At 35.0% G+C, this 19676-nt stretch overlaps 1 protein-coding gene across 6 annotated transcripts in view; it reads right to left on the minus strand.

Moving 5' to 3' along the window:
* The window catches only part of per2 (period circadian clock 2), a 52283-nt gene that overhangs the window by 8854 nt on the left and 23753 nt on the right, over window positions 1-19676 (minus strand). The window contains exons 3-18 of one of the 6 annotated variants that reach the window (XM_046876569.1): window positions 19140-19238; window positions 17324-17481; window positions 15928-16049; window positions 15198-15399; window positions 12578-12629; window positions 12115-12257; window positions 10371-10449; window positions 10020-10126; window positions 8327-8480; window positions 7874-7982; window positions 7017-7154; window positions 6170-6245; window positions 5845-6010; window positions 4750-4877; window positions 2350-2550; window positions 1242-1496 (exon numbers count right to left, since the gene is read on the minus strand). In XM_046876569.1, the coding sequence (XP_046732525.1) occupies window positions 1242-1496; window positions 2350-2550; window positions 4750-4877; window positions 5845-6010; window positions 6170-6245; window positions 7017-7154; window positions 7874-7982; window positions 8327-8480; window positions 10020-10126; window positions 10371-10449; window positions 12115-12257; window positions 12578-12629; window positions 15198-15399; window positions 15928-16049; window positions 17324-17481; window positions 19140-19238 (2189 nt within the window). Of the gene's footprint in view, window positions 1-1241; window positions 1497-2349; window positions 2551-4749; window positions 4878-5844; window positions 6011-6169; window positions 6246-7016; window positions 7155-7873; window positions 7983-8326; window positions 8481-10019; window positions 10127-10370; window positions 10450-12114; window positions 12258-12577; window positions 12630-15197; window positions 15400-15927; window positions 16050-17323; window positions 18808-19139; window positions 19239-19676 lie in introns of those variants that run through there. The other 5 variants (XM_046876572.1, XM_046876570.1, XM_046876574.1 and 2 more) reach the window with 5 other exon arrangements.

Below are 19676 nucleotides of genomic sequence, written 5' to 3' on the forward strand. Positions count from 1 at the left end.
TAATAGTTTAAGGTTTAAAACGTTATTTACCATAAGATACGTAATTGTTATGTTAAAGCTGTCTGTAAGAAAATGTTCTAATTTGATATTTGGATATTGGTTTGGCCATTTATAACCTACTATGGTGCTAAAAATCCTGTCTTCTTGTATTATAAGTTTACTTCCAATAGTAGGATCTTAGCCCACTATTGAAGCTTTCATTTCTTTCCTTAAGCTATATTTGGAAGAAACAGTGTTGCCAAACTAGCAGGCAACATGTTGAGTCAGGGCTTACGATGACAGGGTGGTACTTCACCTACTCCCACTCTTTCACTGGTACATTGGCTTGGAATGTACTTATTTGGGCTTCAGTCATAGAGGGACTCTCTCATCCAATAAATTAATGAGCTCTGTTAAAATCTGCTTTGCTGACTGAAATTCACAGTGACGTTGTATACAGTGTTTGACAGGGTGTGAACTGTGCCTCCTCACTTCTGGTTATTTTCAGCTCAGCTGACACAGATTTTAAAGTGAACTAGCTGAAGTTTTGCTTTTCCTAATATGAACTTAATGTTTCAGTGATGCCAGCTGAAATGGTTGGTTTATCATTATATACATATGATTTATTTGCTCCTTCTTAACAATGTTACATAACATTATATATATTATATCCTTTTATACTCTGTGTTCTTTATGAAAAACCAATGGAAGTGAACTTGTATTAATCCTTGGGCAATAGCATCTTTAAAATTTCTTATTCAAAGTTATTATTTTATGGAGGCATTCTGTAAGAAATGGCTGTCAAGACTGGAGTGTGCATTACAACATATTTGGTCACAAACAGTTTAGATGTTAATAGGAAGTAATAACAGTAACCACAGGTTATGTTTAATACATGTACAGAAGATGGAAATTATTATGAAAAGGTCAATTATGAAGATGTGTTACTATGAGGATGAATTTAAATTGTAATTAATATAAAGAGTCTGGTACAATGGCTTTGGACTATAATTAGCCTGAACTGTTTTGCATTCAAGGGCCCATCCTTGAACAGTTCACTGAACACCCCAACAGCCACCTATAGCTTGCCTTGTATGGAGAAATGTATAGGGATAAACTTCACATCACATATATTCGTAATCTATTTATTTCTGTAAAGCTGATTTGGGACAATGTCCATTGTTAAAAGTGCATTAGAAATAAAGTTAAATTAATTTAATTAAAAAGGACCAAATCGCAAACTCGGAAGATGATTTCCTCACCATGAGAGATGGCTTGTCCTTTCTGCTTCTCCAGGTAGTCTGCTTTGAATGTGTGAACCCCTCTTAGCTCCTTGAAGCGATTGAGAAAAGCTTGTTCTTCCTTTTGTGTGTGTGCTGCCAGCACCTGCTTGGTCAGATCTAGTTTCTTATATGCTTGGTTTCTTTCTTGGGTGGAAGGTATAGCTGTGGCAGGAGGAGTGGCTGGAGTAGGGCCATCCGCAGTGTCTCCAACACTGGGGCCATCCTCGATAATTTCTGTGAGAAACACAAGAATAAATTCATCTTCATACACCGTACATTGCAAACATTTAGTTTAAACAGTTCAACAATACACAAATTCTATTTCCTTAGTTCGTTTTCATATTTCCATCATTGAGTTAGTATGTCCATGATCATGCAAACATGGTCATAATGGTTGAATTTCACCCCTAGTGGCAGTTAACTTTTATAGAATTATTATACAATGTTTAAGTGTCCAAAAAAAGTTTAATATAAATCATGTAAATTATTTCATGGCTATTAATATAGATATAGATTAATATAGTGCCTGAAATAATTCATTATTTGCTGCAGTGCCCTCACAGCTTCTACTACTGCCTGACATCCACTTCAAATGTCATACATACCAATTTAATTGTCTTTGTTGAAAAAAATATCTACTTTTGTTTTGTATATTTTGTAAAATATTTTGTATATTTTATATTTAAATCATCTTAATTTTGCATCAGGGACATTGATTTTAAACAGGATTCAGAGTGTGGTAAAGCCAGTCTCTATAGAAACTGAAGTGAATGTTTACATGATGGTTAGGTTAACTACTCTTAAGATGGCTATGCTACACATCTGAATTCTGGACAGTCTAAAATGTTGTGTAGTAGAGCTTTATGGATCATTTCCAAGTTCATGTGAAACAAATAATAAAACTGAGTCTAAAAAAAGGTTATGGCACATGTGTCAGTATTTGAGAAAATTATATTCTGTCTCATGCCTAGTGACACCAAACCTTAAAAAATGTAAGATATATACCCTTGAATATATTAACCTCTGATTAATCATGTTTCTGTCTATTGACTTTCTCACTGCTGATTAACTCTTGTGTCTTATCTACCTGACTCTGGCTGGGTTTTTTTGTCCCCCACGTGTACGATGGTGCTGCTGTAGCTGCACTGGCTGGTTATGGACACCACACTCTCAGCTTTGCTGGGTAGTGCCAGAGGAGCGAGCGATGTGCCTACCACGCTCGAGTTACTTGGCTTCTTCGACACATCCAAGGGGGAAAGACCAGCTTGGGACTGCAGGTGCCCGGGCGCTAAATTATACAAAGAGAGGAGAACAATATTTTATAACATTATGTGTATTTACGCACTTAAATGCAATTCAGTACACAGGGGTTTGAAAATGATTAATTTCATGACTTGATTTTAGTCATTTTGACATTCTGTTTTTAAACTAATTTATTGTCATTTAAAACTTTATCTACTTAGACATTTCAGATTTAATGGAACAAAATTACACTGGAGGAACTACATAACACCCAAAAAAACACTGTTTGTTGTTATAATTAATAATACATATTAATAGTAAAATACGTTATAGTAAAAACATCACAGGATTAGAACAGTGCTGGACAGTAACAAAGTAAATGTAATTCCTCGATTTTTTGTTTATCTGTACTTTACTGAAGTATTTCCATTTAGGAAGACTTTTACTTTACTTTACTAATTTTACTTTAAGTCAAATATCTTACTTTTTACTCAACTACAATTTAGCAAAACCAATCGTTGCGTTTTTATTTTTAAATAGATAAAAACTTAACAAGTCAAGCAGGCAGCAAGCCACCAATAAGGATAGTCTGTTTTGAACTTGTTTTAATTGCTGATTAATGGCATCTACACATACAGTTCAGTGTCAGTTCAACAGCAACAATAACATTTTGATAGAAATAAATGATGGAAGAAACTTGCCACAACCCTGTAGCCGTATTTGTGCATTTTTTTTTTTTAAGTCGTTCAAAAGAAGGTTTTGGCTCATGATGATATTTGATATCAATCAGTGTTTGACTCATTAATATTATTCTAAAGAGTCATGACAAAAAAGATTTTATATTTTATATATATATATATATATATATATATATATATATATATATATATATATATATATATATATTACAGACCAAAAGTTTGGACACATCTTCTCATTCAAAGAGTTCTCTTTATTTTCATGACTATGAAAATTGTAGATTCACACTGAAGGCATCAAAACTATGAATTAACACGTGGAATTATATACATAACAAAAAAGTGTGAAACAACTGAAAATATGTCATATTGTAGGTTCTTCAAAGTAGCCAGCTTTTGCTTAGATTACTGCTTTGCACTCTTGGCATTCTCTTGATGCCTACTTTGAAGAACCTACAATATGACATATTTTCAGTTCACTTTTTTGTTATGTATATAATTCCACACGTGTTAATTCATAGTTTTGATGCCTTCAGTGTGACTCTACAATTTTCATAGTCATGAAAATAAAGAAAACTCTTTGAATGAGCAGGTGTGTCCAAACTTTTGGTCTGTACTGTATATATATATATATATATATATATATATATATATATATATATATATATATATATATATATATATATATATATATATTGTATATTGGACACTTGAGTACATTTAAAGGCAAATACTTTTGTACATTTACTCAGGTGAAAGTTTAAATGAAGCACTTTTACTGGAGTCATATTTAAAGTAGTGTATCCCTGCTTTAACTTAAGTACATGGCTTGTGTACTTTATCCACCACTGGATTTCAATGGCTTCAAATAATAAGTAAATGATCATGTTTGTTAAAACATAAATAAAAAATAAAGTATCAAATGTAAAATCTATTTTTCAGCTTAGCTTATGAGCCTATTTAATTAAGGCATAGATTATTAATTAAGATATTAAATTAATTAAGATATTAATTGAGAGTTAGAACAAGTATTACAATGAATATTACAGCATTACACAATATATATAATATTTGACTAATTATATTTATAGAAAAATAAACAATCGGTTAATAGACATTTTCCGTGTGTTGCTAAAAGTTGATGTTTAATGAATAATGTAGGAGAGATTTCAGTGTATCTTAATGCAAATTCATCAGTCTTTTCAGTTCTTCATTTCAGTCATTTCACACCTTAAAGTGTAAATACAACACTGTAGTATGTAGTGGGCTTATTATTTTTTTATGTCATATTAATTATTTTCAAGATTAATGCTTTTACTTATGGCTAGCTCTTTTTATTCCTGTGTGCTATTTATTTAGGAATCACAGTCATAAGTATTCATAAAATAAATTGGTTTAGAGATGCATAAGTTTTTGTACAGTAGCTGTTTTTTCCAAGCAACAGAATGTATAAACTTTCCATTCGCATCAAATGAAAGCGCAGAACAATCAATTCTACTACTGCAGCACATGTGGTTTAGTGGTTAAAAGACAAATGTTCTTTCTACCTTCAGACACCTGCATAGAGCTTTCAACAGCCTTTTGTTTGTCCTCATCTGAGTTAGAGGAAGTGGTATTGGAGGATGACTGGCATTTACGTTTCACTGTAATAGGCACATTGCAACTTTCTAGATACCTACAGCAAAAGACAAACAGGAAGAATGGAAATGTGAGAGGCAGGTCAAGATAAGATGAACAGACCCATAAATCTCAATGTGTGGTCCAAAGATAGATGATAGAGTATACTGATAGATGACATTAATGACATTAATGAGTTTCTACAGTTATTAGCATGGCTAACTAGTTGCTTAAATAATTTGAGTAAGTAGGTCCATAATTATCTGTCTGTCTGTCTGTCTGTCTGTCTGTCTGTCTGTCTATCTATCTATCTATCTATCTATCTATCTATCTATCTATCTATCTATCTATGTATCTATCTATCTAAACTAGTATCAATTTTAATAAAAAATACAATTACACAAGTACGACAAATCACAAGTGTCATCGAAAAAGATGCCTATGCAACAAACCGGTCCATGTTGTTACAAATATTTATGGCTTAAATACTGTTAAAATACACTTCATACATGAAGTAAAATATGATTTATTCAATATATAAAGAATACTATATTTTTTCAGACAACTAATCTGGTTGTGGCTTTGCTCTTGCCTGAATCAATTTTAAACTCTAACCAGTCTGTCTGCTTGTACAGTGATAATTCTATATGAATAATCTAAACATTTAATCACTTGTTCTTGACATAACAAGAATCTCAGATGGATGAAAACATAATGACGCCACCACCTAGTGGATGAAGTATAAAATACACATACTGTATTTAGATCGAGTGACCAGCAAATGTTTTACTGTAAACTTAAATAACAAGCTTGAGAATAAGAATGTTTCTAGAATTCTAATAGTAAAATAAATATTAAAAGGGGTCCCTGTTTGCAAAAATATTTTTGGGTACCCATAAGATGGAAAAGATTGTCTATTAAAGAATCATTATAGAGCATAATCAACAATAAATCAACTTTGTTAATGACCATAGTCTTAGTCTCAGTATATTCTTTGCATTGTAATGCTTATTATCACACTGTACCTAATTACACTGTCGAGGCAGCTGATCTGCTGATATGAGTAGACAGTCTGGTCTTTTAATGGCAGCTCTTCTTGAATGGTGGCCTGCTGCACCTCCACACTCTTTCTCCAGTTTACTGAGTATGCTGAGTCTTTGGGTCGAACGACTGAACCCTTTTGTAACAGTTCTGCAAAAAAAAAAAAAAAAACTGCAATCACTCTTCTCACAGAAACAACTATATATGAATACAAATATAAGCACAGAAGGCATATATGTGTATATATGTATATATATATATATATATATATATATATATATATATATATATATATATATGTGGACTTACTGCCTGGAATCTTTTTGAACTGTTGTCCCTGGTTCTTCTGCATATGAACACCTTTACAAATCTCATGAAATGTTCTCTATGGAAAAAACAATGCACATGACAGTAAGCAAAGCTGCACCACAGACTGTATAAAAATCATAGTGAGCAAACATGACAGCAGAAAGGTTAAGCCAGACTGTCTATGATGTCCTCTAGTGGCTGTCTGAGGTACAATGGCAAAGCACTTAATTGTTAATTGTGTCATAAATGTTTAATTTGTGTAGTAACTCTTTCATTATGATAAATGCATTTAACATCTTATATATGGGGTGTATCAGTGGTTTTGACAGTGAAGTGTTTAAAATATTTTTTGTGTACATGTCTGTTGTACATTATATGACAAAATATTTTTGGACACCTAACCGTTACACCAAATATGCTTGGTACAAACCCCCATTACCCTATTAGTACCATGGAAATAACTATAACAGCCTCCACTCTTGTAGCAAGGCAGTTTGTGCCCATTCGGCTACAAAATGCACTGATGTTTGGTGTTAGTATGTCGTTAGTTATTCAGTTTATCCCCATAGATGAGGTTAGTACTTTGTGCAAATCTGTCAAATTCTTACATACCAGCCTTCGCAAATAATTATGGACCTTGTTTTGTGCACAGGGACAATAAAATGGTGGAACATATTGGGGCACCTTACTTTACAGGATAGGAAACCTGGATGCCACATCATACAAAGACACACATCCTAAACAATTGTTTTTTTTTTTTTACTTTGTGACAACAGTTGGGTAGGGCCCACATAGTCAGCTGTCCACAAAAGTTTGGCCAAATAGTATATCAGTTATTAAAACTTACAGGTTTGGCTTGGCCCTCTTCATCACCTGTGCGATTACAGGCTCCATTTCCACTGCTATCGCTGGATGAGGCCAGACCCACCAAATGATCATTACTGCCTAGGTTTCCATAGCCATTAGCACCATTATTATGTACTGGCTACAGATACATAAATACACAGAGAAAGGAGGGTGAGAGAGAGAGAGAGAGAGTTTAGAGCGCTTTCAAATGTCACATCAAATTCATTAAATAGGTACATAATCAAAGCCATAAACAAAACAATCCATCACCACTGGATCACCACTGTAAGAGGGCTCACCACTGATCTAGTCTTTTATCATTTTTGAGAGACACATGTATGTTCTTTTTGTTTAAATGCAAAAATAAAAATAATTTACTTTCAATAGGTAATTCACTCCAGCCGACTATTTGCTCTATAAATAATGTTTACAGAGCTTGGACCTACAGTATGCTTCGGGTCATTATCTTGTTGTATGTTGAAGCTGGTCACAATTATTTGCAGTCCAGATGGAACTGCATGTTGAGTACGAAATTGTGGCTACATTGGTTAAATAATCCTTTTAACTGGAATAACTCTTCAACCACCCCTGCTCCAAAACAACCCCAAACTATTAGGCGTCCACCTCCATGTTTGACTGTGGGTGTGAGGCCGTCTGCTAACATCCTCTCTCCTGTTCCCCATCTTACAAATTATTTTTTTCTGTTAGAGCAAAAAGTCACTTACAGTCCAATTCAAAAACAAAAGGAACAATGAATTTTTTCGTAAAAAACAATTCATTAAGTTCAAGAAAACATATCTACCTGTTTAACCTGGCACAAAATCTTTTCTCTCTTTTTCTTTTTCATTCTGCACTGACCTGAAGCAGGAGCCGATGAATCTGTTCAGTAACATCCTGGATATCCGAGTCATTTAATTTACCCTCAGTTGTTGGGGGAGCTGCAAAGACGTCTTCATTTACCGGACCCCTGAAATTTTTTAAATCAGTCAGACCCATTATTACTTTTACAATACTGCACTTGACTAAGAAAATCAATTTAATGAAAATGTACTAAATTCAACTCAGGGATATAGCTCTGTAAAAAAAGACACACTGATTTGAGAAGGTTAAACATAATATTATACCAATAACGTCAACCGTTTACTAATGTAGGCCAGAAATCCTGATCAAAGCATTGCATTTATTGCTGCTATTAAAAGGCAAATGGAACTATGTCCTTTTCCTCTTTTACTCCAGCTCTATCAGTAAACCAATAAAATAGCAAATATATCAAACTGTGGCAAAGATTCAAATAAAACATTTGTTACTCACATGCGGACTTTGTGTCGTGCAATTACAAAGGACACTTTGCGGCTCCAGGGGTTAACAAAGCTGGACCAGCTGGTGTCCATGGTGATATACTCTCCATTTCGAGCACAGAAACGGATGGACGAGTGGTCAAACGGCTGACCAGCATACTGCAAGACTACAGGAAAATGACTGGTTTACCATGATGAAAATTGCTTATGTAATGCATATATTTTACTGCATAGTCATACTGTAAGTATTATTAAAATACATCATGAGGTCTTAACATATTTATATATAATTTGCTGATGCTGATGATAATAAGAATATAATGGGAACTTTTAAAAGCACAGGTAAATATCTTGACAGGATAGAATGAATATATATATATATATATATATATATATATATATATATATATATATATACACAAATGGAAATTGTTTTTATAATGTTTGCATGTATACAATAAACCAGTGGTGGGCTGTCAGGTCCAGCATGGCCTTTTCTGCTGGCCTAAACACTATCAGAATCACTGACCTACATTTACAACCTAAATTCTAATATTTGTTTCATGAAATTGTATTAATTTATTCCCAACAATTTATTCTCTTCTCTTTATAGCGTTTCTCTTGGCTGCACTGCTTCCATGATGTGTATGTGGATGCTAGATTATTTGTCTAATCAGATTTCAGCCTCTATGTGCTGCCATTTCAATCTAGTCTGCCTAAAGCCTTCAAAGTCAGTACGGCTGGCCTTTTTACCTTAGAGAATATAAGCAATGGATCTGTTTCTTTAACCAATCAGATTTCAAATTCGCCTCACAGGGCCAGCTAGCTGGCCCAGAAAAGCGTCAGCATTTTTCCATCCTCTGGTTGGTTGGTCAGAGGGAAACTGTTACAGCCAAGTTCGACTGGCAAAACACGCCTGTAACACATCTGCACACATTAATACATCAGGGTTAGACTTTTTTAATGACCTCGGAGGAAGAGAAATTGGTTTGGTTTTGGACATACTTAAAAATACATTTTCAAGAAAAGCTAGACATCGTGAGGAGAGCTCAGCTAACCCCAAAGCTAGCTAGCTTGTCTCGGCCCAGGAAAGGGTTTGTTTGCCACTTCCAGACCAGTAAATACGAGCCGTACCACTGGAATAAAGCCTCTGAGGAGCGGTGCAAATTATGAGTCTGCATCTCTGGTAAATAGGTTGTATTTTATTTACAATTTTATGTTTTTGTCATGTTCTTAGACAAATATTGTTTCTGAACTGCTCCAGATGATGTAGGTGGCACAGTTGTGGTTGTAGTGTAGAGGTTTGGAGTTGACTTAACTGGGTTTCTTGCTTTAGTAAAAATGGTATTCACCTTCACTGAAATTCACTCTCCCTATAATGCTACAAGTTGTTAAATTGCATTTTTGTATAGTATTGATGGTTTTAATAATTGAGACTTGATAGTGGGGTATTAAGAGGTGGATTAAGTCGGGTAAGTCCCCACTGAAGGCCCAGGTACCAAATGCACAGCCCGCCACTGCAATATACACTGTATATCATATATTTACCTCGAATTGTAATAACAGTTAGGTATGTGCAATTAGCCACAATAATCTGAAACCACCAAAAATAACTGACATGAAAAATTCCAGAGATATGTTTCCTCATATAAAACTATTCCAGTTAAAATAGGGTTTCATTTAAGAAGTTTACTGAGTATACTTACTTTTCCTGTGAATGCTTAGCATCAATGGCCTATCATGTGGGTGCAGGTGTAGAAGTACTGGTGTACCAATCAGGTCTTGTGGTAAATATCCAAGCAACGGGACAGCTCTGAGATGCAAACAAAAATCTCATTCACTCATTAAGTGAAGTCTGTGCTGTAATGAAAGTTATGTCATTACATTACTTTTTTTTTATAAATAAAAAAATAAATTTGTGGCCCTTTGGCTTAAAAAAAACAGTCTAAATAGTCTTTTAGACTTTTTATGTTCAAATGGAGGTAAATAATCTGTTTAAGAAACTTCTATGCTTCTGTATTTTGAGTTTGGAAAGAAATACAAAATAACATCCTGACCTTTCATCGACATCCTGAAACACACAGCTTGGTGTGTGTGTGGTGGTGAAGATGCGTTTGTCTGTGGGGATCCTTGGTGCTGTGAAGTAAATATCTAGAAGTTAATACTAGCAATAATGCGCAGTGACGCATTTCCATTATTCAAAGCCATTTGGTGTAGACACTAGACTTACTATTATATGTCATGTGCAAAACACCTAATGGCTCTGTCTTTTAAGTCAAAGAAGTTTTCTTACTCAGTCACGTTTATCCTGCATTTTCTGCACTATGGAACACTATGTGGCAGCGTTGCAACATTATGAATCAGTGTGTAATGGGTAAAGCAATTATTTTATTTTTCTATTACAATAAAAGTCTTTTTCTGTTGGTGAAATAAAAAAAAAAATGAGGAAGAAAACAGGAAATCACAGTTTGTCATACACTACGTGAATTAATTAAATTGACTAAAAGGGGAAAAATTGCCTGAGCTTAATAAAATTGCAGACGAAAAAAATTGCTGTAAGAATTTAGGAGAATTAATGTTTGCTCTTTTTTTGTCCACATCGTTTTTGCAAACTCAATACATTTTGTGTAGAATTTGTGTTATGCTGATTTAGTGGGTCATGAATCATCCTGCAAAAAATTACTTTTAATTCATCTATACATGCATTTTCACAAAAAACTGACCATTTATAAATAAAATCTGGAAAAAACAGTATCCGGTTGGATCCTACTTGCGCTCCAGAGAGTGTGCAAATTCACACGTTAGAATACTTTTTGGCTTTAAAATGTATAAATTATAATTTATACAGTACAGGAGTTTTTTACTGAAAGAAAAATTATTTTCTGTCTATAGGTTTAAATATCTTATGCGCAATTTAAACCCACAAATTAAATCACATTTTGTGACAATTTTCATTTTTATATTTTTTGACCAAATATCATATATGAAAAAATCAAGAAGGAAAACAAATATGATTTAAAAAAAGATGCATTTACTGTAATGGTGCAAAACACATGTTAGTTCTGTGTGCCACAATCTGTTCTTTAGAGTCGTGACCAACCAACATCCTTATGACACATGCCCCCCTGCCTGCTTCTTCCACACATCTGTACATCTGTCTATTTCATATCTGTAATATAAAACTTGATTCTGACCTTTTCAGATCTTAAAACAGTATTACATAACATTGTTATTGGTATAGATGTGAGTCAGAATTACTTTCACCTCTACCTATGAGAAAGCTTTTTTTTGTTATGTAAACAGCATTTTAAACCTTGTAAGCTTTCCCTTTCATGTAATATTGTTGGTATCACCTTTTTTTGCCTTCTTTTTTTTAATTTTTCTCCTCATCCTATTCCCTCATGCTGAACTGTGGTAAAAAGCATTTCACTGCATGTTGTACACTGTATGTATGTGTATGTGACAAATAAAATTTGACCAAAAGGAAGCTTTGCAAAGTATCTGCCTGTTAATTTATACACAACTGAGTTTGATGGAAATCTGCATTTCTCATGTGCAAATTCAGCAGAAATCTTTTTGTTTTGCATTATTTAGTCGCACTTTAACTAAACGATTGATAAACAAGTAATAAGCAATAAACGAGTAATAAGCAATATAATTAATAACTGCATTATTACTTATATTGCTAATAAACCTTAAAAAATCCTAAAACTATCCCAAAACATGTTTCGCTATACGGCATCATTAAAACCTGGATATTTGAGGAGATGTGTTTTAGAAAAAATGTGTATGACTAGTGACCTTCATAGCCTGAATGCACTCTTTCAGCCAGCAGAAGGCAGCAGAACTGATCTTCAGTGTGCTCTGTGTCCTGCACCTTCATTAGGTAAGGAGTCATACGGAATGGGTAGTACTGCATGTCTCCCTCACACTCCTTACCGCCACTACAACACAAGACAATACATTTAAACAATAAAGACACAAATGAGTGTATGCTTAACTGTGGTATACCCTTTTACTCTGTGATCCTACCCTAAAAGTATGACCTGAATATTTACATCTTTATAAGTACACTCAGACTTTAGTATCTTAATGACTGTGTCTAAATGATACATATTTAGCACTTCACTCTTAAAAAAACATGGATTTGTATTACAAGTTCTTCGCTCACTATGATATTCTAGGTTATCAAGTTGTGCTCACTGTAGATAGGCAGCAAGTTTTGAAAACCACCAGCCACAGTGTATCCTAATGCAACACTCACCTGATGCGGCAGAAGAATGACTTTTCCTGCATGCAGTCAGAAGGTGAAGATTCTTTGAGGGTAAACAAAATATATAAAAGATGTTTGTTACTACAGAGAGGTATTTCTGACCAGTGCTATTTTAAACCCATTTATAACAGTGAGATTATTAGTCTTGTTAAAAAGAATGTGCTGATTAACTTACTATAAAAGCACAGCTCAGGAATTTCTTCAAATTGATGTTAAACTAAAGTAACTATCAATAATTATTCACATTACACTACATCATTTTAGGTTTATAATAATCAGATTCAAAAAGTAAAATTATTTAACAAAGAATATCAGATTATTGTTGACATGGTGTAGCTTTAAGTAAGGATATGTTGAGGGAAGTCTCTAGTCTCAGCACCTTTACACCAATCAGTACATATTCTGCCACAGGAGTGTCTCCATCTAAAAGGAATTATTTTGTGCTTTCTGGTTTCTCAAGAGCATGACAAGCTGCTTTTTTGGCTTATTAACATAAAAAAAATGTAAGAAAACAAGGCTGGAGGGGGGATGACATTGTTTCTTTCTTTTGTTCTTTGTATAGCTTCAATAATGCTACAATCTAAAGCAACAAATGAAAAAATATATATTTGGCTTCATAGATATATTTGGTAAAAGACTATGCCTGTCAAAAGCTTTGAAACACTTAGTCTTTCATCATATTTAAGAAAAAAACCTGTTCCTGCAGCAAACTAGTTAAAAGTCAAAAACATACAGGATTGGACAGTAAAAGACTGGAAGAAAGGTTTGTGGACAGATGAGTCCAAATGTAATATTATTTGCTCTACCAGGAGAACTTATGTAAGATGATGTACTGGAGAGAGGATGTTAGCAGACTGCCTCAATCCCACAGTGAAACATGTAGGTGGAAGTTTAATAGTTTAAAGTTGTTTTAAAGCAGGGAAGGTTGACTTATTCAAGGTGAAAAGGAATACTGAACCAACATGGCTAACATTTTTACTTCAGTGCCTTTTAATTCTGTCTATGAATAATAACACAGACATTCCACACTAACTGAAACCAACTTCACTATACAATAAGACATTGACCCAAAGCATATTCCCAAGCACTGTCAGCATTATTTAGAGAGTCGTCAGGAGTGTTATATATTATGGAATGGCCTGCCTAGTCTAAATCCTATTGAATTGCTCTTAGATAAACTGGATCACAAGGTCAGAAAGAAATTCAAATGGAGAAGTACAACTTTGGCAAAGTTTTACAAGAGGCATCGCATAATATTTCAGCTGAATGTTTGCAGAAATGTACTGTCCTAATGCAAAGAGTGTTTAAAGCTGTTATAAAATTAAGCTGGCAACTGAAATGGAAAATCTATTTTAAGGGTCACATCAGCCACCATCGTTGACGGACAGGGTCAGACAGGAGTCTTCATGGACTATAATGTTTGTGGATGATATTGTTATTTGTGGTGAGAGTAGGGAGCAGGTTGAGAAGAGCCTGGAGAGCTGGAGGTATGTGATGGAGAGAAGGGGAATGAAAGTCAGAAAGAGTAAGACAGAGTACATGTGTGTGAATGAGAGGGAGGGCAGTGGAGTGGTGCGGTTGCAGGAAGAAGAGGTGGTGAAGGTGAAGGAGTTCAGGTACCTGGGGTCCACAGTGCAATGTAATGGAGAGTGTGTTAGAGAAGTGAAGAAAAGAGTGCAGGCAGAGTGGAGTGGGTGGAGAAGAGTGGTAGTAGTGATTTGTGATAGAAGAGTATCTGCAAGAGTGAAAGGGACGGTTTATAGGACTGTGGTGAGACCTGCAATGTTGTATGGTTTAGAGACAGTGGCATTGAGTAGAAGATAGGAGGTGGAGCTGGAGGTAGCAGAGCTGAAGATGTTGAGTTTTCGTTGTGAGTAACAAGGATGGACAGAATTAGAAATGAGTTTTTCAGAAGGACAGCACATGTAGAATTTTTTTTGTGGACAAAGTGTGAGAGACCCGATTAAAATGGTTTGGACTTGTGCAGAGGAGGGACATGAGTTATATTGGTAGACTAATGCTGAGGATGAAGCCGCCAGGAAAGAGGAAAATCGGAAGGCCAAAGAGGAGGTCAATGGATGTGGTTAGGGGAAGACATGCAGGTAGTTGGTTTGAAAGAGGCAGATGCAAAGGATGATCCGCTGTGGCGACCCCTAATGGGAGCAGTCAAAAGACAAAGAAGAAGAAGAAGAAGAAGAAGATCAGCCACCATCTGTCCTCCATGTGACCTCTATCTATTAAAATATATAGCAAATTGCTTCTTTTAGACTCTTCACACTGTTAGCTGGAACACAGTAGTAATCAAATTTTGTTGTAAAAATTACCTTCCTATTTTCAGTAACTGAATCAAATTGCACAAACAAGTGCCACTCTACACCAAAATAGAGAATCCTGTAGCAGACTTAAAACAGAGTTTTAATCTTGTGTTCTCCACCTCCCCATGTTCTAAAAATTACTCTGTGGCACAGGAAGAGTTCGCTGTGAACTGAATAAGGAGAGAATGACGCACTCACTGTGAAAACCTCAGTGATTACGTTAATGTGTTTCGTGAGTTGTGCTGGAGACACTGGCAGCAGCATTGTACACTGTGGATAAAGTATGTGTGTCTTACCAGCTCCTGTACACATGCTCCAAGATGGCAGTCTATATGGTGTGGTGAAGCTGTAAAACACGCTGACGTCCTGTGGTGTTAAAAACTCCACAAACTTGGCGTTCTTGAACACGTGCTGCTTACAGTTGAGAATGGTTGCTGCTTGATCTGAGATGTATACAATCTTGCCTGTGATCAGAGACACTGCTACTGCAAAGATGTCCTACACACAAACAAGTGTTATTAGAATTAGCCAGTACATTCAAACACCTGAAAATTAAATGGCACAAAAATCATGTTTTACTGTGGTTAAAAAAGATTTAAAAAGGTAAAAAAAAGTTTAATGGGTGCCTTTAGAAACACAGCAGGGAATAAACTGTTGTAATGTCACTGAGTGAAATAGAGAGTTTTTGTTTCCCTGAATCGAGGCCAAATGATTTACCAGCTCTTAGTATAAGTGTAGTTATAAGTCAAAGTTATACATTTAGTTCTATTCTAAGCTCTTTTGCACATAAACTAAGTCTTCCATAAAATAACTACGCTGTCTGATGACTAATCACGGGTGGCCCAGAGGTTGGATCCCACACAGTTTAGAGTGAATAGCGTCAGAGGCATTGTTTTATTTTCTGCAGTACAATAGCTAAGCATCACAGGGTCTCTGTTAATACAAAAGGCCCCAAAATATGTTTCACTGAAAAAAAGAATACAGTCTGAAAACAAGCTTAAAAAAAAAAAAAAAAGTAAAACATACCGTGTTTTTCAGCGTGTATTCTGACGTGATGCTATCAATCTCTTCTATTGTATATGAGGACACATCCAGGCCAGATGGCTGGCTGTCATTGCTCATAAGCATCTGGTAGTACTCCTCATTAGCTGAAACAAAAGTAACAGCAACAATGAGATTTTAGATCAGTGTTTTTACATAGCTGCTTGATAAAATCATAACACATTACATGAGTTGCTTATAAAATCGAGTTATAGATTTGATTAATGTGTCTGTTATGTTATATGCAAACTCATTACAGACTAATATACCATTTAATATATAATATTATCATTATACCATTAAATTAAATATACAATTAATATATAACATCACACAATGCTCATAACTATATCAAGTTAAACATCACATTTAGTGAGTATGTAATCCTAAAACTGAGCTTCTCAGATGTAAGCAAACCATTCAGACAGCTTAATTAGGTGGAGAATGTTGAAAACATTATAAAAAAAATTACAAAAAATAATTGCGGTAAATTATTTACATCATTTAATCCATTTAACTACACACAGAGCATTGTGTTTCCCCACAGCATTGTGTTTTCCCACGAACAATTATTACTGACGCATCACCCGCTAAACTCTGGACCGCTCTGAACAGGTAAAAACAAAAGATGCTGCAGAATCAACAATGGAGGAACGAGGAGAAAACAGTGAGAGGCTCCAAAGATTCCAAAGTTTGGGATCAGTTCAAACTAAAACTTAAAGAAAACACGCCACAGTACGTTTGCCTTTTTTAGAGTAATTTGAAATTGAAGATTTACTTGAAAATTTTAGATTTTCAAGTATTTGCATTTTAATCTAATATGGCAATTAATTACACTAAATAGATTTAGTTTTCACAGATATTCTTTTATGCAATTTCAGCAATTTCTGTAAATTGTTCTAAAAAGGTAAAAAACATTACTTGTTTATATTTAGAGACCTGTGTTATTTACTCTTGTATATTTAGTATTGATCTTTAATACAGAAAATGTACTTCTTATCCGATTACTCAAATAAACAACTACTAAAATAAGCACACATTATGTCATTGAATGCTGAAGCTTTACACTTTCCCTTCAATACCTGTTCCAGCATTTGATCTGCCACTGTGCAAGAGACCTTGAAAAGCTTTTTTTTTTAGAATAGTGAAAGTTACACAATATGCTGTGTGAACCTCTGAAATAAATGTAGGTGACTTGCTGAATATGCGGAATTTCAGAAACTATATTAAGCAGTTGTATATCCAATGTCTAAATAAGCATACATTTAAAAGTCACTATCCAAATGAGAATATAAAGAAAACCTAAAAATATTTTCTAACATTGAGATCATAGATGTAATATAGGCCCAGCAAAGGCCTAAGATTTAAAAGTTTCACACACCTTCAACTTGTTTGACACAGCGAAGGGCATACTTCAGCGTGTTCAGAGTGGTGGACTTGCTGCCCTTGTTCCTTTTATCTGCTGGCAAATGAAGCTTCAGCTCTTTCAGGGTTTTAATTAGCTCCTTCTGTGTTTTTGCCTTGGCAGACTCTTCACTACTGCAAATGTACAGAACACAAGTTTTAAGCTTCTGCAGTAGTGTACATATATGAACAGCCATGCACAAAAGTTTTGAGAAGGACACATATATTAATTTTCTAAAAAGTCTGCTGCTTCAGTGTTTTTAAATATTTTTGTCAGATCTTACTATGGAATACTGAAGTATAAGTATAAAAATTGTATAAATGTCAATTATATTAAGTTTATGCAAAGAGTCAATATTTGCACTGTTGACCCTTCCTTTTCAAGACCTCTGCGATTAACCCTGGCATGTTGTCAATCAAAATCTGGGCCACATCCTGATTGAGTGCAGCCCATTTTTGCATAATTAATTCTTGGAATTTCTGTGGGTTTTTGTTTGTCCACCAACCTCTTGAGAATTGATCACAAGTTCTCAATGGGATTAAGATTTGGGAAGTTTCCTGGCCATGGACCCAAAATTTCGATATTTTGCTCCCCAAGTTTTTTTGTTATCACTTTTCCCTTATGGTAAGGTGCTCCATCATGCTGGAAAATGAATTGTTTGTTAACAAACTGTTCTTGGATGGTTGGGAGAAGTTGCTCTCGGAGGATGTTTTTGTACCATTCTTTATTCGTGGCTGTGTTCTTAGGCAAAGTTGTGAGCGAGCCCACTCCCTTGGCTGAAAAGCAACCCCATACATAAATGGTCTCAGAATGCTTTACTAGTGGCATGACAGAGGACTGATGGTAGTGTTTACCTTTTCTTCTCTGGACAAGGTTTTTTCTGGATGCCAGGAACAATTGGAAAGGGGATTCATCAGTAAAAAATAACTTTACTCCAGTCCTCAGTAGTCCAATACCTGTACCCTTTGCAGAATATCAGTATGCCCCTGATGTTTTTCCTGGAGAGAAGTAGATTCTTTGTTGCCCTTCTTGACACCAGGCCATCTTACAAATGTCTTCGCTTCACTGTGCATGCAGATGCACTTACATTTGCCTGTTGCCATTCCTGAGTAAGCTCTGCACTGGTGGTGCCCCGATCCTGCAGCTGATTCATCTATAGGAGACGGTCCTGGCATTTGCTAGACTTTCTTGGGCACCCTGAAGCCTTCTATACAATGTGATCCAATACATGTTTGAATTAGGTGCAATCTTACTAGCAGCAATATCCTTACCTTTGAATTCTTTGTGCAAAGCAATGATGACTGCACATGTTTCCTTGCATGTAACCCATGTTAACAGAGAAAGAACAATGATTTCAAGCACCACCATCCTTTTAAAGCTGTCCCTCCTTTATCCAGTTTGTTATTCTAACTCAATCAGCATGATGAAGTGATCTACAGCCTTGTCCTTGTCAACACTCTCACCTGTGTTAATGAGAGAATTACAGACCAGATAATGAGGCCAGATGGTCAGTGGTTTTGTGTCAGGGCTAAAATGCATTGGAAATGTTTTTTTTGTTTGTTTTGTTTTTGGGATTAAGTTTATTTCCATGGTAAAGAGGAAATTTACAATTTATTTACAAAACAATTAATCTGATCACTCTTTATAATATTCTGGTTTTATTGAAATTGCGATCATAAACAACAGACTGTAAAAATTATTTTTTGTCATTTTTTAAACTTTTGGCCATGGCTGTATATGTAGACTGCAAGTACTGTTATGTACTGAAATTACAATGAAAGTGTTTACAAACCTGCATCCACTAGTAGAAGGATTGTCCTGTTCAGAACTTGCACTCAGCAAACTGAAGGCATTGGAACTGCTTGGAGGTGAGGGACTATGGGAGTTGGAGCTGCAAGCAAAATAAAATACATAAAAATGTTAAACAACACAAATAGAAGCATTCATTATTAAATATGTTATTTAAAAAATATATGACAATTAAATTCCTACTTATTATAAACACAGGTCATTAGATGCAAAAGTTGTGCAATTGTTTTTTATAAAAAATATGTGGGGTGCTCTGATATTCATCCACCAAATGTGCAGAAACATGCAGCACCATGGAGAGCACCAGAATCACTGACAGTGCTTTTGAGGTTACAGGGGAACAAGAGGTCATAAGTTGGCAGATTGCATGATGCAAAGATATAAAAAAATTAGATTTTAGTCCCCCAGCTCTGAACAGAAGAGTGCTACCAGGAACGTGCTAAAAGGTATACAGCATCCCAGTAACATCACAAGGATTCTGTATAAGGTGTGCTTTATCAGCTACTAGTTTACCAACTTA

Source organism: Silurus meridionalis, chromosome 20, assembly GCF_014805685.1.
Source record: "Silurus meridionalis isolate SWU-2019-XX chromosome 20, ASM1480568v1, whole genome shotgun sequence".
NCBI classification, from domain to species: domain Eukaryota; kingdom Metazoa; phylum Chordata; class Actinopteri; order Siluriformes; family Siluridae; genus Silurus; species Silurus meridionalis.